General features: G+C 39.3%; 1 protein-coding gene across 1 annotated transcript in view; it reads left to right on the top strand.

Moving 5' to 3' along the window:
- TNFRSF21 (TNF receptor superfamily member 21) overlaps positions 1–24,473 on the top strand; it is a 146,660-nt gene that overhangs the window by 116,596 nt on the left and 5,591 nt on the right. The window contains exon 5 of the mRNA XM_042780328.1: positions 5,172–5,437. Within this exon, the coding sequence (XP_042636262.1) occupies positions 5,172–5,437 (266 nt within the window). The remainder of the gene's footprint in view (positions 1–5,171; positions 5,438–24,473) is intronic.

Below are 24,473 nucleotides of genomic sequence, written 5' to 3' on the forward strand. Positions count from 1 at the left end.
TATATACATGCACAGGGGAGCTCTGGTAGCATAGTGCCTACGACACTCGACTGTTAACCAGAAGGCTGGCGGTTCAAATCCATCAGCCACTCCTCGGAAGGAAGATGGGGCAATCTACCGTAGTGATAGTGCTTTGGAAACCCAAGGAGGGGTCGCTATGTGTCGGGTCCGATTTGATAGCACATAACAACAACATACATGCACAGAGTTTTAAAAGGAATAATAAAAGGAAGACCACTTCCTCATTATCCAGCTTTGGACATAGAACCTTGCAAATACCTTTGAATTACCTTATGTGTACCTTCCTATCCACATTCTACTTCCTCCTTCAAAGGTAACTACCAGAATTTGGTTTAACCATCCTTCTTTTCATTATGATTTTATTACATATATTTCCATAATCATTGCTGAGTTTTGCCTTCTTCTCTAAACAAAGAACATTTTCAAAGCCCATCGAAATTTGTTTCATTGCTTCATTTTCCTGGGAATAATCTCATTCTGTCTTAAGATTTCATAGAGTTTCCCATCTAGCAAACACTGCCTCACATGCAGTAGCTGCTCAATAAATACTCTTGAAATATTCTGCAGGTTTTTCTTTTCTCTTTTGCTAAAGATGGTGTGGTAGAAGACAGTACAGCAGACTAGTCTAGTCAAGGGACTTGGTCATGAACTGAACTATTTCATACTGGCCTCCCCAGGTTTTGAGATAATGTACTAGGCTGAAAGCTTGGTGTCCCCAGATGGAGCCAATTGCAGCACTATCTTTACATTCATCAACTCCAGAATGGTAAGGCACAGCTGGTGGAGAACCTTTTGATTGAGGTCAGTTTACTTGAGTTGACTGCATGTAGTTAGGGAAATCTAGTTGCGTAAATGAGCAACATGAAACCAGAATTGGCCTTAAATTTAGCCTCTGTTGTTGTTGTTGTTGTTTGCCGTCGAGTCGGCCCCGACTCATAGCGACCCCTCCTTGGGTTTCCGAGGCAGTATCACTATGGAAGTAGGATTGCCCAACCTTCCTTCCGAGGAGTGGCTGGTGGATTTGAACCGCCAGCCTTCTGGTGAGCAGTCAAGTGCCTTAGGCACTATGGTACCAAAGCTCCTTAAAATTTAGCTTCTAGTCAATTTAAATTAGAGGGAAATTTCATTGTCTTCATTTCTTATGCTTTTTTTTTTCTCTTTATTTTGTGGCTCAAAAAAATTTCAATGCTGAGTTTTGGAAGAAGGATTCATTGCTAAACTTAAGCCTTTTAAACTCTGTAATTAGTCTATAAAGACTGCACATTTGCATCTGAAATACATGGAGTCTTAAGTTTTACCCAAACCCATTGCCATTAAGTGCATTCATTCTCATAGTGACCCTATAGGACAGAGTAGAACTGCCTCATAGGGTTTCCAAGGCTGTAAATCTTTATGGAGGCAGGCAGCACATCTTTCTTCCACAGAGCAGCAGCTAGTGGGTTCAAAGCACCAACCTTTTGGTTAGCAGCTGAGTGCTCAACCATTGTGCCACCAAGACTCCTTTCTTAAATTTTAATGCCCAGTAAATATAGGGAACTTTTATAATGATGGAGGTACTTCCAAAAATAAATCAACTCTATAGAAAATGTTAATCAGCTCATTTCCAGGGACTGTAGTAAATATTTCCGTTGTGCAAATGAGGAAATGGACATAACAGTTAGTGGTTTGCCCAAAGCCACACTGTCATTGCATTATGGAGATTTAAGCAGTGCTCCTCTGTATAAGAAAATGCAGTCATATTTTCATGTTAAGACACTGTGGGCTTTAGTCAAATTGACCTAAATTAAGATTCAGGGACTAACAAGCTTTTTGGTGTTTGGAAGAGTCTACTATGCCAACCACAAAGAGCTGGCTTGTTCCTAAAAGTTACCTGCAGGGTTTTAAATAGGACATGGGTTTTTTGAGAAGTCTATTTGCTTGAAATCAAAAGCTCTGTATCTGGCTAAACATTGCTATGAAAACTGAAAAGCAACTGGTTCAAATATGTTTTATACTGCCAGGGAAAAGTAGTGTAAGAAGTAGAGCAATGTCTCAATTTTTGGTATTCTGCATTTACAGTTGACAAGAAAACAGGCTTCTCCTAGGAGCTTACTTTTCAAAAACACTTTCAGGGGATTGACTCAGGTTCTATATACAGTCTTCCTGATCACCTGCCTCAGTAGGATTCATGGTAGAGTAAGGATCGATGCTGAGAGACCACAGAATCCTCCATCATCAAAGAAACTTAAGGAATTATTATTGCTCTTAGGCAAAAAATGATATTTTGTATTTTATAAACACTTTCCACAATAACTGACTGGAGGAAAAATAAAAATCCTGGTTAACCTCCAGTTAAAAGAAAAATGTTCTGAACCATAATGGTGAGCTTTACTTTATTCTCCTCTCTTCCTTTCTTCCCTAAGCTTCGCTTGGGGACTTAACTCCATTTTTTTTTTTTTTAATTGTGATTTGGGTGAAAGTTTACAGGGCAAATTCACTTTCCATACAGCAGTTCACATACACTTTGTCTCATGACATTGACTACAGTTTACTCCAATGCAACAGCTCCCCTCCCACTTCCTCCTGATAGTTACCTCTTCCCTGTGTCCATCCCTCCATGCACTCCTGCCCCTTGAACTGTCTCCTTGTGCATAAACAGCCCTTCTTTCTCCCATGATTGTTCTCTCCAAGGAGTGTATGTACCTCAGGTAAATGTTCAACTCATATACCTGTCTTTGTTTGACTGGAAGCCACAGGTGTGGGTTCAATTCCAGACCTGAAGGGCAGCTAGGGGCCATAGTCTCAGTGGTTCAACCAGGCTCTATCAGACTAGCAAACCTTGCCTCCCCCTTTTTTTTTCTGAAATGATTTTGAGTTTTGTTCCACATTGTTCTCCCTCTTCATCCAGGATCTCCTACATAGATCCCCTGCTGAGTGGTTGACAGTGGTACCCAGGCACCATCTAGTTCTTCTGGTCTCATAGTCGTATAAACTGCAGATCGCATGGTGTACAAGTCACTAGGACTAATTGTTGCTGTGAATCTTTGGTTTTCTTCATTCTTCTTTGCTCTGGACAAGGAGAGATCCACCGTTGCATCTAGATGGCTGCTTGGAAGCTTTTAAGATCCCAGTTGCTACTCGCCAAAGTAGGAGGTGGAACAGTGTTTTGTATAGTATGTTATGCCAATTGAGCTTGATGTCCCCTGCGACTATGGTCCTGAACCCACAGGTTCAACTACTTGGTCCTTCTGGGTAGCTGGCAGTGACCAGGAAGTGACTACAACTTTGTCCCTTTTCAGCTCTACTATATACCTGGGGATTCTTACAGAACCTATAAATATACTTGTAGAACCACTTTTTATTGAGTAGTAAATGTTTTCAAAACAATGTTAAATATAGTGTCTCCAGTATCAACATATGTGAGAATGGCCTCATTTAAAGAGACTAGCCTATCTGTTGTGGTAAAATACCACAGCCATAACTGAGAGGGTTCTGTGTGCACCCGAGGTATAAATTTAGTCAAAACCAATGTGTAAATGCAGAGAGAGGGTGTTGCAAATTGGGAGGGCCCCACAGAGGGTTGGTTCTAGATGCTGATGCTGAGTTTGCACATCCCAAGGTTTGATTTCAGCATTTCACCCAAATTGAAGGACACAGAGTGGCACTGAGTTTATAAGCAACTGATAAGTCAAAATGACAATATATTAAATTGTTGAGGTAAATCGTTGGCAAAATAGCCAGTGTTGAGATATTGCCCCTCTCTCAAAAGGTACCATAATGGTTACAAATAAGGGATTTAGAATTACCAATATGGTAAATTGTGTTCAACAGCTAACTCGTTATAAATACTTAATACCTGGCAGTAGTGGCTATGGTTGTTCTCCATGTAGTTTCTACCTTAAGACAGGGTTTTATACTGGTGACTCTGCATGTCAGTTGTGATGTAAGTTGAATATCTCATGGGCTTTTTAATTTTTTTATACTTATTGTTTTTTATTGTAAGAGGAGCCCCCTGGTGGTACAATGATTAAGTGGTTGGCTGCTAACCCAAAGGTCTGTGGTTTGAACCAACCAGCCGCTCCACACCCTGGGAAAGAGATATGGCAGTCTGCTTCTGCCTTTGGAAACCCTATGGGGCAGTTCTACTTTGTTCCATAGAGTCGCTGTAAGTCAGAATCAATTTGATGGCAGTGAGTTTATATGTGTTTTGTTTTGTTTCATTATCAGTATCTTTATAATCCAGTCTGTGTCTTTGAGCGTTGGAAACATTCATATAAACTTACTGATTAACTTTAATGCACACATAAAAACCAGACAGATCGTAAAAATGTACTGCAATGATGAAAAGAGTTTGATGACATTGACATTTTATCAATTGAGGTAACAACCCTTGTGGAAAGTTCTGGAGCAGCTGGATTATGCCTTGGAATGGGGGTGGCATTTCTAGCAGAAAATTAGTGAGAGTTGTTTGTATGGTCATTTTCTTTTTCTCTTTATATATTTCTTGGGAACATTCCACTTCTTCCTAAATCTGTCTATTGACTGGCAAAGTGATGAGTGTTTTCACTCATTTTTAAGCCCCTGAAGCCCCTGATTTCATTTAGAACACTAAATCAATATGGTGCTATTTTAAACAGTGAATCATAAAATTGAACATCTGAGAGTGAACATCTGAGAATGGAAACATTTGCAAATCATGCACTGTAGCGCCGTTTGCATTATAGTGTGCAGTATATGTCATTAATGATAATTTTGACATTTTGACTGTTGTCTTCATTTTAACCATACATGTAAACTTAGAAGACTGAATAATAGATTGAAAAAAAGTGCTTCTTGAAGTAGGATTTTTATTTGGCTAGTTATAGTTAGTATTAACAAAGGAATCATACTAGTTACCCTCTTTGGATTTGACTTTCCAAATATCTTTTCTGAGTAACTTATTAGTCTACCATGATGACTTCTTCTTCTGGTTCTATATGCACAAAGTGGAATTTGTATGAGAGTACACACTAATCCTCAGGATAGTTTGCATTAAGTGCATAAGGATAGTAATGTATTCCTTTGCATATAACATTGGGAAACTTTGCTTCTTCTAGTTCATTAAAGCCTTATGTGAAGATCTTCCTTCATATGCTTGTATTTGTTTTTGTTTTATTCTGTTTCTGGTGTAGGTATTGACATCCTGAAGCTTGTAGCAGCCCAAGTGGGAAGCCAGTGGAAGGATATATATCAGTTTTTGTGCAATGCAAGTGAGAGGGAGGTGGCTGCTTTCTCCAACGGGTACACAGCGGACCACGAGCGGGCCTATGCAGCTTTGCAGCACTGGACCATTCGGGGGCCAGAGGCCAGCCTTGCCCAGTTGATTAGCGCCCTACGCCAACACCGGCGCAACGACGTTGTGGAGAAGATTCGCGGGCTGATGGAAGATACCACCCAGGTAATGCAGCCCTGGTCGTCTGTCTTTCCTATGAAGCTTTTCATCCCTGTGCCTCAGATTGTATCAGGTATAAATAACAAGAATAACTGATATTGGGTCTTTAGGATCACACACACACACACAAACAGCATGGCTTCTTTGATAGTGATTCTCAATGGTTAGAATCATCTAGGAAACTTTAAAAAAAACTCTGATGCTCAGGCCTCACTTCAGACCATGTAAGTCAGGATCCCTAGGGAGAGGACCTAGGTAGGAATCACATTTTTGTTGTTGTTAAAGCTCTCCAGGTGATTCTAATGTGCAAAATTGAGAATCACTGTCTTTGGGGTAGGTTCTAGCATCAATATCTGCAGCCAGATCTTCTTGTTATTCATTTTACAGTCTCATTTTGCACAACCCACTTCAAACAATACCAAGAAAGAGGTCTGTCTTTTTTTTTTTTTTTTTTAAATAGCCTTCCCTCCTCCAGAGGATTGTGTGTGTGTGTGTGTGTGTGTGTAAGTGAGATGTGGCTTAGGAAGGTTGATGTTACTTCCTAAAGATGTAGCTGGTGTTGGCAGCAGCTGGTAACAGATCATTCCTGTACATCAGATGAGACTTGAGGAACTCAGGAGGTTTGATTTATTTGTAGTCAATGGCTGATGATCCCTGGCTTTGGAAGCCCACAATAGTGGATTTGAATCCTGGAATTCTAGTTCTAACATTTATTAGCTGAGTATCCAAAGGTAAATTACATCAACTTTCTCTGCCTCTTATCTTATTTGTGAGCCTACTTTATGAGATTAATTAAGACTACATATAAAACTTATAAAGGCCTGATGCATTGAAGGTGTTCTACAAATGGTACTTATGATAATGGTATTATAACTCATTTTACTTAGCCTTTTCTTCATTATAATGTGCTTTTCTGAAGCTCCATGAATTAAGCATAAATTTAGGCATTGAATCATATTTCCCAAAAAATTTTATTAAAGTTTCAGAATGTATTTGCAAAGAAAAGAAAATGCTGCCTCTAAAATTTAATAAGAGGCAGAGCTGGTTTAGTGGTAGAATTCTCGCCTTCCATGTGGAAGACCCACGTTTGATTCCTGGCCAGTGCAACTCACAGGCCGCGAGCATCTGTCTCAGTGAAGGCTTGCATGGTGCTGTGATGCTGAACAGGCTTCATTGGAGCTTCTAGACTAAGACAGTCTTAGAAGAAAGGCCTGGCCCTCTACTTTCAAGGATAAGCTAATGAAAACCCTATGGATCACAACAGTCCAATCTGCTACCAATCATGGGTATGATGCAGAACCGAGCTGCATTTGTTTATTTGCACATAGGATCACCATGAATTGGGGAATGGGGGGTGACTGGAAGACACCTAACACAAGGACTTGATAAACCTCACTTTGAATTTTAAAAAGCCACTCTATTATTATTCCACTGGAACAAAGTCATTACCTAAAATGACCAGGTAGAGATAATTTTCTCTTCATAAACTCTAATTCACTATCATTCTACATGAACCTTTGTATACCAAGGGACTCAATTATATATATTTTAAAAGCCCAGATGTTTTTATCTTTTTACACAGATGGTGTAGTGAAGTAAGCATTCACTAAGTGGATCTTTTATTTAAGTGATTGTTTGAATAAAGGAGCTCTGGTGGTACAGTGGTTAAAGCATTTGACTGCCAATCAAAAGGTCAGCAGTTCAAACCACTAGCCACTCCATGGGATAAAGATGATCCAGTCTGCTTCCATAAAGATTTACAGTCTTGGAAATTCTATCAGGGCAGTTCTACTCTGTCCTGTAGGGAAGCTATGAGTCGGAATCACCTTGATTGCAATAGGTTTTTTTTTTTTTCTAAATTGACTCCAGAAGTCATCTTTAGAGCTTCTGGCATGTTTCTAATTTCTTTGAATTTGGATTTTTAGAAAAATTTACATACAATTAGATCAAGTGATTAAAACTCAAAAAAGGCACACACCAGTATCTAGTGACTTTCTGAAAAACTAGTTCAGTAAATATGATTCACAATAAAAAGTAGGCTTTAGCTGGATTTTGGGAACAGCGAGGGAGATGTTTACCCTCCAATTAAATAGCTGCAGTTAGACTAAAGGGAGTCCAGAGGCAAAGCATTATTATGATCCTTAGAGTGTTGGATTTTAAGGAAGACTTGATAGGACAAGTAGCGGGCTTGAAGAAGGGTTTAGATATTTGGAGATAAGTCACCAGCGCTCCTTGGTGATGCCTACATAAAAGATTGTTTTAAAAAGTGATTGATGAATTTGGCTGAATGGAATATTTAATAGGTGGAAAAATGATCATGGTGTGTTGTAAGGAAAAAGGAAGGATTAATAAACTGTGCTTTGCATTTCTCACTTGTACAAAACAACAAGCCAAATAAAAACATAGGAAAATGAAAAACATAAATGTCGATGTCAGTAGTTTTTGAATCTAGGTTGTAGAACTGGAAGTGATTTTTTTTTTTTTTTATTTTATTATTGCATTACTTTTGATCATGAAAACCTATTATTTCTGTGATTTAAAATATTTTTTAAATGACAAAACTAAAAAGGCACAAGAGAAAGGATAAGTAGGGCTGTGTGTTACTATGCTAAATTGAGAGAGGGAGAGCAGGCATGGTTAATATGGAAATCCATTCTTATTATGACTGGGTAAGGTTTACTGTATTGGGTCATATTTGCCAAAAATTCATTTGACTTTTGGTTTGTGTAACTCCATCTCTTTCCTCTGTGTACACGTAATGATCATTTAGAATTTGGTCCTCTTCTTTAGGGTACTCTTTCTTTTTGGGAGTGGTGGTGATAGCAGAGGCATGACTATAACAGATATAGTACCTATAATCAAAGACGTTGTTTCTCTGATGGCTCTACTAAACTTCATATATGTTTATTGTGCCCTACTTTATTCTAAACACTATCCTAGATGCTGAGGAAGGTGGTCCCGCGAAGATTTCATGTCATGGAGAGGGATTTATGACATAGAAATTACTATGGATAATTGTAAATGGATAAGAAAACCAGTTCCAAACTCCTGTGCCCTTTAATTCTTTCCTTTGTAAAGATGCTAATAATATTTTTTCAGAGTTTCTTATTTTTTAAGAAACAGTGGCATTGGAGTATCTTCTCTTTCATTCTAGAATAGTCTGCTTGTTATGATGAGGGAAAGAACCTTAAGCTTCTTGTCCCATTGTTTAATAATGAGCAACACTGTCTGCCAACATTCTGGACCCAATTTTGGCTAATTTTAAATAGCCAAAGACACAGTTTTCTGACAGCCAGTTCTTATTAGTTGCAAAGTATGTAATCATCAGTCCATAACCTTATCTCTGAGATTTGTCAAGTCAAAACAAGAGAGTTAGAAAGCAGGGGGCATAATTAAGACTTAACTCTTCCCATCTTATGATGGATTTATACTCCCTTTGTATTGTGGTACCACTGGCGACTTGGGACTTTGCCTCAGGAGTTAATAGACTCTTAATGTGCAAAAATGACTTTTTTTTACAAAAAATAATAGTTATTATTATTACAATTATTTTCTCTTCATGAGCCTGAAGGAGCCTATGTTATATTCCACTCAAAGGATTAGCCCCAGTATGCCTTTTAGTAAACTCTGTCCAGAACAGCTAATCCATTATTAACCATGGGGACTATTACTCATTTTTCAAAATTAAACATACCCAGACCAAGAGTCAGGAGCTCTGGTGGCATAGTGCCTAAGACATTTGACTGCTGACCAGAAGGCTGGCAGTTCAAACCCACCAGCCACTCCTTGGAAGGAAGGTTGGGCAATCTACTTCCGTAGTGATATCACCTCAGAAACCCAAGGAGGGGTCACTATGAGTGGGATCCAACTCAGTGGCAGTGAGTTTAGTTTTGAGACCAAGAGTCAGACTTTTTCTTTATCTCAGGTATGAGTATATTGTTTTTAGCTCTCTGTTCTTTCAAGTTCAACATCTAAACTAAACCCAGCCTTTCAGGCTCCTATCTGTTTTTCCCTTGCAGTGTGGGAGCATTTGGAAGCAGCAGCTAAACACAGAGATAATTTATTAGGATTTTCCCAAAGCTTTTTGAAAGACAAAACAAAAGCCTCCCAATTGAGCTTTCCAAATTATGTATCTTTTCCCATTCTCTTTTTTCATGATTTCTGTCTTTATTAAAGGAATACCTCTTGTAAGTAGCATATGCTTAGTTTTTAAACAGATTTTATAAATATGCATTTTTTTTTTTTTTTACTATTTTTCAGGCAATATATTGGCCTTAGACTTTGATTCTATTTATCCTTCTCTTGAATTTTATCTTCCTTGCCGTGAATTTTGATTCCATACACTTGAAACACATAATTGTAGCTTTACATAGTCAGTATTACTTAAATTTACCTGCATGTTGATCTTTCTTATTGTCCTCTGTTCTTCCTTCCTTCCTTCCCGCAGCCTCAACTTCTACCTGAGATCATTTTTCTTTTGCCTAAAGGATACTTTGCAGTGTAGGTTTCCAGTAATAACTCTGCTTTCCTTTTTCTTGAAATGCTAAATGAATAAATGGGATCGTTTAACCTTTGCTTTTGAAGGATAACTAGAAATAGAATATTTGGTGGACAGTTACTTTCTTTCATGCTTTCATGGTCTTATGTCATTGTCCTCTACCTTAATTTCTGTTTCGAAGTCAACTTATTGTTGTTCCTTTAAAAGTAGTGCATCTCCTTTCCTTTGGCTCTTTGACAAAGAATTTTCCTTTTCATTGCATTTGGCTTCTGAAACCCTGACTGCCTTGGAAACTCTCCAGTGGTTTCAAACAAATAAATACACACACACACACACACACAGGTATTGTGTGTATGTTTTCTATCTAGCTTTCTAGAGCTGGGAGTTGGCTCAAGATAAATCCTTTATATCTAGAAGTGGAAGTGGCCCAAGTGGAATACAAATACTCTGTTGGTAATTATGCATGGCTTTGAGTTAAATGAGATGCAAATTGTCCCTTAACATATGTAGTTTATTGGGCAGATCGCTCAAAGTGTGGATTCTGACTTAGATTTACTAACAAGCCATGGAGCAACAGAGCACTGTGTTTCTATAGAAAAACAAAACAGTTGCAGTTGAGTCAACCTTGACTCAGGACAACCCCATGTATGTCAGTAGAACTGTGCTCTATGGAGTTGTGAATGGTTGATTTTTCAGAAGTAGATAGCCAGGTCTTTCTTCTGAGGAGTCTCTGGGTAGACTTGAACCATCACCCTTTCAGTCAGCTACCAAAGACCACCCAGGAATACCATCCTTTATGTGTAGTGATTTTTGAACCTTGTATCTTCTAAGTCAAGAAACCAAAATGAAAAGAGAATTTCATAAGAACCATTCCAAGCTAACTATACTTTAGCTTGAACAAAAACAGAGAGCTGATTATAGTGCAGATGAGTTTACATGGTCAGATGCATACTTGCTTTGTGTCTGTGTGTTTTCTTTTCTCTAGAATATATAACTTCTCCCTGTAACTCAAGTGTGACTTTTCAGAGGAATCTCAGGCAAAATTTGACACAAGAGTGAGCATTTGTCTCTTCTTTTTAGCCTTGGTTTAACTTTTCCCTGCTGAACAGCAAAGGAGGTGATGCAATGTTTTTTTAAATCTATTTTACATAATAAATTATGTTCAAAATATTATATCACTTTGGGCATTGCAAAGATGAGTAAAACAAAAGTGCCCTCAAGGAAGCCTACAGTTGAATGGCAGAAGTTTGTACACATTTATATAATGTAAGGGTATAAATCCAAGAGGGTGGGGAGGAGGAGGAATGTGCTGAATAGAAAGCTAGGCAGCCATTGAGGCTCTAACCTGGAACATCAGTGTGCAGATGTATGCCAGCTTAAGTTCCTTTCCTGTCAACATAATCACTTTGGGGACATTTGGTAAATTACTTAACCTCTCTGCCTCAGTTTCTTCATTGTTGTTTGGTGCCATTGAGTTGGCTCATAGCAACCCTATGTACAACAGAATGAAACAATGTCCAGTCCAGTTACTTCATTAGATAGTGGAAATAATGTTAATGCCTGTCCTATGGGCTGTTGTGAGAATTAGGTGCATGTGACCCACAGTAAGCACTTGCCAAATGTTTACTATTAATATTAGCTATTATTTCCAGGTTCTAGTAGTGTAGTGGTTAAAGCATTTGGGTGCTAACCAAAAACTTAGTGGTTTAAACCCACCAGCCACTCCACAGAATAAAGATGAGACGGTTTGCTTCCATAAAACAATCTGCTTTTGTAAAGATTTACACTCTTGGAAACCTGTTGGGGTCGCTGTGAGTCGGAATCGACATGCTGACAGTAAGTTTGGTTTTGGAATTTTGAGAGGTTAGAGATGGAAGGCTATTCATAACAAACTCCGACTCATACACATAATGGGTCCTTTAAATCGTGAACAACTAGGGTCACTTAATGTAGGGTGGAGAGGTTCTCCCAATTCCAAGACTACCTCAAGCAGGAGGATTGCTCAGTGGGTTCATTGCTCAAGAACTAGAAATCCCAGGTGCTTATATTTACTTTTTCATGCCCAAGCATAGCTTCCTGGGCATGTTTTTTTGTTAGTGAAGAAATAAAGGTGATGGGATGTGTAAAGACCATGGTATGCTCACTCAGAGGCTGTTGGGAAAAGGGAACCAAGATTGACCACCTGAATTTCTAGATTTTCCTTTCAAAGAATTGATGTTGATCAGGCAGAAGAGTTGGATAGCCATCTCTTATCTCTCCTTCCCTCCTCCTGTAAGATTAAACAGATTAAAACTACACTGCAGTTGAACAACAGGTAGATCTGGAACCGGTGCTTTCATTGTTGTTGTTTACTTTCATGTAGTACAACAAGTATTTGTTAACAAACCAAAACCATTTGCTGTCAAGTCAATGCCAATTCATGATGACAACATGTGTTGCAGAGCAGAACTGTGTGTGAACTTTTGGAAGCAGATCACCAGACCTGTCTTCTAATGTGCCCCTTGGTGGGTTCCAACCAGTTCCAACTAGTTAGTAGCCAAGTGCTTAACCATTTGCACCACCCAAGGACTCCTGCTTATTTGCTGTTCTTCATTGTTGTTGTTGATTCTGACTCACAGCAATGTTAACTCACTGCCTCCAGTAATATCTGACTCATAGTGACCCGTCCTTGGGTTTCTGAGGCAATATCACTAAGAAGTAGATTGTTCAATTTTCCTTCCGAGGAGTGGTTGGTGGGTTTGAACCGCCAGCCTTCTGGTTAGCAGTCGAAGAGTATAAGATAGAATAGAACTGCGTAATAGGATTTCCTAGGCTTTATAGGAGCAGATCGCCAGGTCTTTCTCCAGAGGAGCTGCTAGAGAATTTGAACCACTGCCTTTTCACTTAGCAGCTGAATTTTTAACCATTGCACCACTGAGGCTTCTTGATTGTTAGGACATTTTTCTAGAACCATAGGGTAGATTTCTTTCTCTTTTTTTTCTTTCCTTCTTCCTTCCTTCTCTCCAACTCTTTTTCTTTCTAGTTTATACTGAGACTCTGTATTGGAGACTGGTGACTTTGCTCTGTATTGTTAACTGGGAGAATTCCAACAGTGATAGAAGCACCAGGCCTTCTATTTTGGTGAGGAAAGTGTCCTGCTTCTGCTGCAGAGAGGACTACAGTTACTGCTTTTTTGCTTACCAGCTGCAGGATGCAGCTGTCCTTATCTATGGGTCTGATTGAGACCAGCTATTTTCAGAAATTTAATATAGTGAGGGTGAGTTGAGGCAAATGCCAGCTGTACATTGAACTGTTGTTGGCTTTTTGGCTATTCAAATTAGTCTTTGTCTTTAATTTGCCAGTTGGCCATTTCATAGAAAATAGGGATTATTGTCCTAAGACCTTAAAATGTCAGTTAAACATATATGTGCCTAGTCCCTGTCTTTTGCTGTGTTACCACAGTGCAGTGGGTCATTGAAGGTCAAGTTGCTTAATTTGCAGGATATGACTGTGGGCCCTGGGGAGCTTCTAGGGTGGTAAGGAGAAAGGACATTACAAAGAGATTGCTGATACACAAAGACTCAGGTACATTGAGTGATGTCTGTGTTCAAGGTGGTTATTGTGTACAAAGGAACAATGTCAATGAATAAGGCTTTGGATTTTTAATGGCATTTCACATTGTCCCATTACCCACTACCATCAAGTCAATTCCAACTCAGAGAGAGTCAGGTTTTGTATTTATCACTTACTCTGGGGTTTCATTAAATTAGTCAAAAACCTTTTGCAGAGCACCAGCTGTGTGCCTGGTACTATGTAAAGAAGAGAAGTGGCCCCTGCCTTTCAGTAGCTCGTGTGTTAGGATGAAGACATGTGCAATTATAATTCAGTAGAATAAGCTATAATAGAAGTGTGCACAAGGAATTACAATATTATGATAGCATCAGAAGACAGGGGTACTTAACCCACAAAAAATGCACAGAAAGCTAGAGCAGATATATGTTTGTCACTTTGAAAAGTAATTAAAAAAAAAAAAAAAACTGACTATAGTTTCCTTCAAGAGGGTGGACTAACAATATGTCAAACAGACTGTATTGTGGCCCACTGCTCTAAGATTTTTCCATTTGTTTTCTGCCTTGCGATCCCCACTTGCTTCTTTACCCTGTGGCAAAGACATCTCTTTTACTTTGTATCTTGCTTTGTTTTGCTCAGAAATAAGTTTTTAAAGAAACTTTTAACTACTCTGCAATATTAAAGGTAGAAAAGTAAGGCTTCCGCTCTGCCCCCATGTCATGTACTGGGGTTTGAACTTTGAATCCCCAAGACCTAATAGATAACCAAAAAAATACCCCACTGCCCTCGAGTCATAAAGCAACCCTATATGACAAAGTGGATCTGCCCCATAGGGACTGGCAAATCCAAGAATTTACTTTGTCCCTCTGGATGGGGTTTCACTCTTGCTTTTTCACTTAACTGTGTAGTCTTGAGCAAGTGCTATCATATCTTCAAGCCTTGATTTCTCAAAACATAGTAGCCTTGTAAGGACCTGGGAAGACTAGAGATAATGAGTGTACAATTTCCAAGTCCTGTGTAGTCATAGTGCACTACTTGTCATAGTGTACAAGGCTGACTAAACCTTACCTTCTATTTTCCTTCCTGCGTTGGAATTTGAATTCCACATTCTCCTTTTTGACTCAAGAGCAAATATTATCACCCTATATCTCTGATTGCAGAGTAGTTAAAGTATTTGACTGCTAACCAAAAGATTGGCGGTTCAAATCTACCATGTGCTTCGAAGGTAAAAGATGGGACAATCTGCTTCCATAAAGATTTACAACCTTGGAGACCCTATGGGACAGTTTCTACACTGTCCTATATGGGTCACTATGAGTTGGAATTGACTTGATGGCAGGAGCTCTGGTGGTGTAGTGGATAAGGCACTTGACTGCTAACTGGGAGGTCAGTGGTTCAAACCTACGTTCCATAGAACGAAGACAGGATGATGTACTTCTGTAAAGATTTACAGCCTTAGAAACCCAATGGGGGTCGCTATGAGTTGGAAATGACATGATGGCAGTGAGTTATTTATTTATTTTATAAAATGAATTGGAATTGTCTTGATTGAGTGAATTTTGGGTTATACCTGTTGCCATTGAGTCAATTCTGATTCAAGTGACCCTAGAAGGCAGAGTAGAACTGCCTCATAGGGTTTCCAATGCTGTAATCTATGGAAACAGACTGCCACATTTTTCTCCCATGGAGTGGCTGATAGGTTCAAACCATTAAACTTTTGGTTTAGGAGGGAAGCACTTAACCACTATGCCACCAGGGTTCCTTTAGTACTACTCTACTTTCAAGAGATGGACATCAAAGAGAAAGGGAACAAACATTTACTGTGTATCTATTGTGTCCCAACATTGTCTGGGCGCTTTATATCTGTGCTTATTTAGCAAGCTTCTGAGAGGTGATGATGGTGTGGAGGTGTTGTGGAGTTCATTTCAGCACGTAGCAACCTGTCTCAGAGGTGTAGGTAGGTAGTATAATTAAGATTTATTACTGTGTTTCACTGAATACCATGCCGCTTGTGAGAGGTACTGTTATTATATGTGCCAGTAAGAAATGAAAACACTGCCAATTATAGCTGTAAGGTTCATCCCTATTTCAGAGATATTAAAATGTGGGTAAAAAAAAGGTCTCAGAATTAGTGAACTATAGTAATTGAGCTTGAGATATATAGGTTGTGAGGGAAAAAGTCTGGGAAACATAGTCTTGGGTCTTGACATAGATGTACTCCCCTCCCTAACACACTTTTTTTCTTTTAATTATAGACTTTATGGATAAGATGATTTATTTAGCAAACATTAATTGACTACTATTATGTATTGAGTCCTGTACTGGGGATCCTGTGTGGACACCACACACACACACAAACACACACAGAGAGAATCTGCCCTCGAGGAACTGACATAGGAGGGGTAGATATGAGAGCCAAACTTCAGAATATATTCTGTGACGATGCTATTTGGAGGGCTTGAAGTCAGCTTTTATGTTTGCCTTATACACTGTATTGCAGCATTTAGAAAAGGCTGATTCTATTAGTGGATAACATTGTTCACCCCTTTAATCCACACCCTTAGTGGTTTTCTCAAAGACTACATTGAGAGAAAATCAAAATCAATATTGTAAAAAGAAGCGTATCTATACCTTCACTTATCAGTGCTACAGAACATATTTTTAACTATTTTTTTTAAGCCAAAACCTGTATCTGGATGGAGCTTAATGGCTTCCAGTTCTGACCTAGCTTCTCTCCTCTACGTTTGTAAGCTTGTCTCTGGCTAAATCAAACTGTTATATACAATACTGGTGAACTTACTGAGAAGGAATTTTGCATCACAATCAGCAATTGGTTTTTTATAGAGCAGTTAATTTTAATATTTGCATTACTTATTCCTCATCATTGCCTTGGGTGAGAGAATTAATCACTTTTGATTTTCCAGTTTAAAAACATATATATGTTCGAGAGGGAATAGCATAGTGCCTAAGGCATTTGACTGCTAACCAGAAGGTTGGTGATTCAAACCCACCCACCACTCTGCGGAAGAAAGATGGGACAATCTACTTCGGCAAAGATTTGCAGCCTTGAAAATCCAAAGGGGTCACTATGAGTCAGAATCAACTCGATGGCAGTGAGGTTTTTTGTTTTTTTGTTTGTTTAGGGTGGAATTACCAACAGTTAAAATGACTTATTACCCAAATAGTACTAGGAAAAAAATGAAGATTTTTCTGTTTTTATAATGGCAAAAATAGGTAAGGCTTTTCTAAGAATGGTATAAAACATAGAGGCAGGAAAGGATTCAACTACTAGCAATAAATATACAAGCCAGAAAACACCACATACAAATCAAAAGACAAAATAATAATTAGGAGAAATTGTCTATAACATAGGGTTAATTTCCTTAAGATATAAAGAGTTTTTACAATTAATTAAGAAAGAGATCAAACAACCGAAAATGAGCAGTCTGTGAATAAGACAGTTCATAGAAAAGGAAATACTGAAGGCTCTTATATATTTGGAGACTTTTTAATCCACTGACAATAAGATAAATTCAAATGAAAACCCATAGTGAGATACCATTTTAACCTCTCAGATAGGCAAATAGGAAAATATTTGTTGGCATACTTGTGTTGTCAGGGTTGTAAGGAGAAATTGAGTCTACTGCTAATGGGTATGTAAATCAATTCAGCTCCTATGGAGGTCCACCTGCCAGTATCTACCAAAGTATATTCAGATTGACTTGATTCCACTTCTAGGAATATATACTAACTGTAATCCCCATATATATGCAGGTTCAAGTCCAAGAGTATTCACTGTAGCACCAATTATAATAGCAAAAGAGTGGAAGCAACACAAATGCCTTTCAATAGGGAACTGGTTACGTAAGTTATAGAACACCCACATGGTGGAACAGTGTAGCAAGTCCTCAGTTGTGTAAACAGATAATTCTTCTTGCCCTTTAATGTTATGTAAACTTGCCCTCACTTTGAAATGGTTGTAGCAACCCCCATTCCCAACAAATTCTTCATCACAGTCACCTTCACTTGCTGCATGTGCAGCTTTTAATTAATTGAAAAGGCTTTCAGCCTTTTCTTGAAGTAAACCAAACAAAAGCAAACTCACTGCCATTGCATCATTTCCAACTCATAGCGACCCCATAGGGTTTCCAAGGCTATAAATCTTTACGAAAGCAGACTACCTCATCTTTATTCTGTGGAGCAGCTGATGGGTTTGAACCATCAACCTTTTGGTTAGCAGCCAAACGCCTTAACCACTGCACCACCAGAGTTCCTTTTCTTGCACCAAGCACAGCAGACTGCTGTCAAGTTGGACCCAACCCATAGCGACCCCTCCTTGGGGTTCCGAGGTGATGTCACTACAGAACTAGATTACCCAACCTTCCTTCCAAGGAGTGGCTGGTGGGTTTGAACTGCCAGCCTTCTGGTTAGCAGTCAAATGCTTTAGGCACTGTGCCATGCACTTGTTCCGACTTACCTACCAATTCTATTTAAAGAGACACTTAGGAACTGATCTAATTCATAATGCAGGGACAGCCCTTTATGTGCTAACATCAAAAATTGTTTTTAAGTGGGAAAAAAAAAATCAAGGAGAACAATGCTTACAATATGCTGATATTTGTGGGTTTGTTTTTTTTTTTTTTTAATCGGAACTATAAAAAACGACTTCAAGAAACCATAAGAGATCTACATGAATGGAAGAACATACCATGCTCGTGGATAGGAAGATTGAACATTGTGAAAATGTCAGTTCTACCCAAAGCAATCTATACATTCAATGCAATCCCAATCCAGATCTCATCAACATTCTTTAGGGATATGGAAAAACCAATCACTAATTTTATATGGGAAGGAAAGAGACCTCGGATAAGCAAAGCACTATTGAAGAAGAAAAACAAAGTAGGAGGTCTCACACTACCGGATCTCAAAACCTACTATACAGTCACAGTAGTCAATTCTGCCTGGTATTGGTTTAATGACAGATCCATAGACCAATGGAATAGAAGTGAGAACCCAGAAATAGATCCATCCACCTATGGTCAGCTGATCTTTGACAAAGGGCCCAAATCCATTGAATGCGGAAGAGAATGTTTGTTTAATAATGGTCCTGGCAAAAATGGAGATCCATTTGCAGAAAAATGAAACAAGATCTGTATCTCACACCATACACAAAAACAAACTCTAGATGCATCAAAGACTTACATGTGAAATCTAAAACTATAGAGTTCCTCAAGGAAAATCTAGGGGCAAATTTGTTGTTGTTGTTGTTATTTGCCATCGAGTCGACCCCCACTCATAGCGACCCCTCCTTGGGTTTCCGAGGCAGTATCACTATGGAAGTAGGATTGCCCAACCTTCCTTCCGAGGAGTGGCTGGTGGGTTTGAACCGCCAGCCTTCTGGTTAGCAGTCAAGTGCTTTAGCCACTATGCTACCAGAGCTCGGGGCAAATTTGTTGTTGTTGTTGTTATTTGCCATCGAGTCGACCCCCACTCATAGCGACCCCTCCTTGGGTTTCCGAGGCAGTATCACTACGGAAGTAGGATTGCCCAACCTTCCTTCCGAGGAGTGGCTGGTGGGTTTGAACCGCCAGCCTTCTGGTTAGCAGTCAAGTGCCTTAGCCACTATGCTACCAGAGCTCCTACCAGATGATTGGGACCTTCTAAAAATTAAACTTTTATGTGCTTCCAAAGACTTCTCCAAAAGAGTCAAAAAAGAACCTACAGATTGGGAAAAAATATTTGGTAATGACATATGTGACAAGGGACTTATCTCTAGAATTTATAGAAAACTTCAACACCTCAATAACAAAAAGACAAACAATCCAATTAAAAAACGGGCAGAAGGCATGAATAGACACTTCACCAAGGAGGATATTCAAGCAGCCAACAAACATATGAAGAAATGCTCACGATCATTAGCTATCAGAGAGATGTAAATCAAAACAATGAGATACCGTCTTGCTCTAGCACTAGTAGCAAAGTTCAACAAGACAGAAAATAACAAATGCTGGCGAGGTTGTGGAGAGATTGGGACTCTGATACACTGCTGGTGGGACTGTAAAATGGTACAACCATTGTGGAAAGCAGTATGGCAATTCCTTCAAAAGTTGGAAATAGAAATACCATTTGACCCAGCCATTCCATTATTAGGTATATACCCTAAAGAAGTGAGAGCCATGACAAGAACCGATATATATGCACACCCATGTTCATTGCAGCACTGTTTACAATAGCCAAAAGATGGAAGCAACCTAGATGTCCATCAACTGAGGAATGGATAACCAAACTATGGTACATACACACAATGGAATACTATGCAATGCTAAAGAATAATGTAGACTCTGCAAAAAACCGCATAACATGGATGAACTTGGAGTACATTAAGCTGAGTGAAATAAGTCAATCACAAAAGGGCAAATATTGTTTTAGTCCGTTATTGTAAAAGATAAGGAAAGTTTATCTATGGAGTTGAACCTTTACCTCAAGTAGATATACTCCTTGGAGAGAACAATCATGGGAGAAAAAAGGGCTGCTTATGTACAGGGAGACAGCTCAGGGGACAGGAGTCCATGGAGGGATGGACACTGGGAAGAGGTAACTATGGGGAGGAAGTGGGAGGGTAGCTGTTGCATTTTGGTAAACTGTGGTCAATGTCATGAGACAAAGTGTATGTGAACTGCTGTATGGAAAGTGAATTTGCTCTGTAAATCTTCATCCAAAGCACAATTAAAAAAAAAAAAAGAAGAAAAAAGAAAATTGTTGTGAAAAAAAAGCCTAATTGGGTTAGGGTAGAGAATATCTACCTATTTCTTAGCATAAGTATAGACTATCTCTTGAAGAGAACACAAGAAATTGGGAATAGTAATTGCAACCTGGGAGGAGACTGTGAAAGAGAGAGCTGGAAGTCAGAGCTTGAAGTGAGAGACTGGAAAGAGGAATATTTTTCACTATATCCTCTTTTGTACCTTTGAAATTGTGTACCATGTGTATTCTAACTTTTTGAATCCACGTAATGGATTTATTAAGCGCTGCTAATCTAATCAAACCTAGCAAATGCAAAACACTTGAATCACAGAGATGAGGCTTCTTACCTTGCATTTCCTATAAAATTGTTTTCTGTCCTCTACATTGTCTTAAGGCAAGTTTATAAGGTTTATGCACTTAGCTATTGTTGTGTGCCATCAGCCAATTCTAACTCAGGTTAGAATTGTCCAAAGACTTTCTTGTGGGAAAGGCTTCTCGGCAGACCTCATGAGTAAAGTTTAGAGAAACTCAAGCAATTGCCAACAGAGCATGATTTCCTTATGTGTAGATGGAGCTGAGCTCCTTCAAGGCTCAACAACATACTAAAATGTGAGTAGGCTCCAGCTTGGAACCGAAAGAGCCCATGTACTCAGTATCCTCACTTCCCTTTTTGAGAAAGTTAGTCAGTGAGTCAGCTCAGGGCTGCAATAGCATTACTGTTGATGTCAGCAGCCCAGACAGCTTGCAGACACACGAGCCAGCAGCTGGGCGGTACGTACCTACCCGCCCTCCCTCCTTCTGGAGCCAGCTGGTTCATACCAGCTTTGGCAGCTTTGTGCAGCATTACTTGTGGCTTCCTGTGGATTTTCCCTGGAGCTCCCAGGACTAGAGCAATTCTCTTGCTTAGGGCAAGGATTGCCCAACAACACCTTGACTTAACTGTGGGAAGATTTATAGCCTTTGGGGTTCAAGTTTGAAATTAACACAGAAACTACTAGAATCAGCAAATAACATGAACACAAGACAATAGCAAGTACTTTGATTTGGATGGTGTACATAAGAGAGAAACCCACCAGGATCAGTAATCTGGGCTAAAGTTTGAATGAGGGAGCCCTGTTGGTGCGGTTGTTAAGCACTTAGCTGCTAATCCAAAGGTTGGCAGTTTAAACCCACCAGCTGTACTGTGGGATAAAATGTAGCAGTCTGCTTCCCTAAAGATTACAGTCTTGGAAACCCTGTGGGGCAGTTCTGCTCTATCCTATAGGGAACCATGGTTGCAGTTGAAACAAAATCCTTTCATTATCTTGTTTTTCCACAAATCTAAGGTGGGGAGAATCTTAAAATAATTTCACAGTTGTTTTGGAATGTTTCAGCCAAGATAACCCTGAGATCCTCCTGACGGTGCAGGAGTTCTAGAGGCTCTGCTGTTGGCTCCCAGCTCATCAGAGCATCAAATGGCTCAGCATTCACTGGGCTCTGCCGCCTTTCTGGTCCATCACAGAGCCTCCCAGGGAGGCCAAGCAGAGCACCATAGCATCATGCTTCTGTGTCTGTTTCCATCGTATGGCCACTAGTGATCCCAGGGAGATCTAGACTAGACAGCAGAATTAGATCCTGTATGCCCACTTGGCAATTGAGGACTTAGGTTTCAGTATGAACATCGTTCCCTACTTACAGAATGGAAGCACCTCCTTACCTCGCTCTCCTTTGGTCTGAGCTGGGCGGGAGAAAAGAAGGAAAGAAAACAAAGGGCTTTGACTAAACAATCAGAAGCCCCGGGAAAGTCTGGGGAATTTTTATCTTTAGGTTACTTAACTCTTAACCCTTGTGTTTATTCATTCATTCCTAATTTTTTTGGGGGGTGGTGGTGGTGGTGGTGGTAAGACATTGGAAACAAAGAAAAGGTGACAGCACAGTCCAACAAATACCCATAAACTCATTACCTGGATTCAACAGTTATTCACATCTTAACATATTTGTTTTATCTTCAGACGTGTGTATATATATGTGTGTGTTTGTGTTTTCCACTCCATAGTACTATTTCCAGGACCACCTCCCAAATAACCTATAGCTGATATCCTTTCTTTCAAAGGTTTAGGAATCAATATTTTCCCCCTTCCCTCCTAAGTTTTTCTTTTTGTTTGTAAAACTTGCTGAGTAAATTTGGGTTATTCTTACCAAGACCCCTTATGTTGTATTGGACTTAACAAGAATTCACACTTTAAAAACTAATCTACAAGTCATTGTCTCCTATCACCTGGGACTTTAAAGACTGCTACTATTTCCCCTATCTTGTAAGGAGGTGTATTATTATTATTTATGTTTTTTAATTTTTAAAGAGCCAGCTCATTTTATTATTCAGTATCTGAACTTAGGAATTGGGTAAATTCAGATATAGTTTTTGAGATAGAGTTTGCTCATTATCTGAACTCTCATTTATATCTGAAATCCTGGAACCAAATAGATTTGGATAACAAAGGGTTACTTGTTCTGAAAAAAAATCTTGTTTTGTAAACATAGATACCAACTAGATGTGGCTATCAAGAGATACTTACATGGTAAAGAGGATAGCAACCATATGTCTGTATAAAACCAAAACCAGGCCCATCATCACTGAGTAGATTCTAGTTCCTGACCACCTCATGTGTTACAGAGTAGAACTGCACCATAACGTTTTCTTGACTATAATCTTTATATGACTAGCTGTCAGGCTGTTCTTCCACAGTACCATTGGATGGGTTCAAACTTCCACCCTTTAAGTTAGTAGTCAAGCACAAACCATTTGCATTACCCAGGGACCATCCAGTTTAAGGGATTTGTTAGTTTCCCTAAGCAATTGATCCAGACGGGGAGGCGATTTTGAAACCAAAGAGAGTAACTTTGAAATGAGACAGACCTGATTTTGAATTCTGGCTCTATGATCTTGGACAAATTTTGTAAACAACTTTGAGCCTCAGTTTTCTCACCTGTAAAATGGAGCTAATGAGAGCTACCTTACCAATAAATGGATTAGAGATAATTTATGCTGAATCATCTACCACAATATTGTTAATGGATTATTTCTTATTTCTCTATGTATATTTAGGAGCTCTGGTAGCTTAGTGCCTAAGGCACTTGACTGCTAACCAAAAGGCTGGTGGTTCAAGCCCACCAGCCACTCTTTGGAAGGAAGGTTGGGCAATCCTACTTCCGTAGTGATACTGCCTCGGAAACCCAAGGAGGGATCGCTATGAGTCGTCTGACTCGATAGCACCTAACAACAACAATATATATGTGTTGTTGTTGTTGTTATGTGCCGTCGAGTCAAACTCGACTCATAGCGACCCCTCCTTGGGTTTCCGAGGCAGTATCACTACGAAGTAGGATTGCCCAACCTTCCTTCCAAAGAGTGGCTGGTGGGGTATAGTTTTTAAATGGCTTATTTCTTAAAGTTTCCTTTTGTTTACTGGGTCCCAGTAAAAAGCTGATCAACAGAGATAAGATAGCAAGTAGTTTAAGTTGGAATTAGCAAGTGTGCTTTTAAAAACCATTATTAAGGTGATTCAGATTTTCACAAATGTAACAGAACTCTTTTACTTTTTCCTTTCTAAGTGTATGATATGATCTAGAAGGAATGTTAGGTTGAAAGGGTGACTTTTGACTTTAAGGGCTTTCTTCTGGAGATTATCAGGTATATCTGGCTACATCCAGGGGGAAAAGGCCTGATGGAAGTTAATTGGGTGGTGTCAGGAGCCAAGGGGTTAAGTTGAACTATTGTAGCAGCAGCCCAGCAAGAAGAATCCAGGCTGGGTAATTAATGCTTCATTTCAGGGGATCACTGATGCATTAGAGTTGTGAATTAGTTTGTGAAAACAGATTGTGCAACAACAGGGAGATTGTAATTGGTTGTTGTTGTTGTTGTTTTGCCTTCCAGTCAACCTGGCTCATAGTGACCTCTCCTTGGGTTTCCCAGGCATTATCACTAGTTATCACTACCAGAAGTAGATTGCCCAACCTTCCTTCCAAGGTACGGCTGGTGGGTTTGAAACGCCAGCCTTCAGGTTAGCAGTCAAGTGCTTTAGGCATTTGAAAATAACTCTGTGGTAAACTTTAGTTGAGTGGGCCAGTGAGTTGGAAGGACAAAGGACTCGTTCCAGTATGACCCAAAGATAAGATCAATCATTGTTCTCACAAACACTGCCACAAATCTCTGTAGCCCAGAGCCAGTCAAACCTGAAAACTTGAGCAATACCCTATTCACCAAATCCATTT

The sequence above is a fragment of the Orycteropus afer genome, unplaced genomic scaffold (assembly GCF_000298275.1).
Source record: "Orycteropus afer afer isolate SDZICR_OR568_19922 unplaced genomic scaffold, OryAfe1.0 scaffold00034, whole genome shotgun sequence".
Taxonomy (NCBI): domain Eukaryota; kingdom Metazoa; phylum Chordata; class Mammalia; order Tubulidentata; family Orycteropodidae; genus Orycteropus; species Orycteropus afer.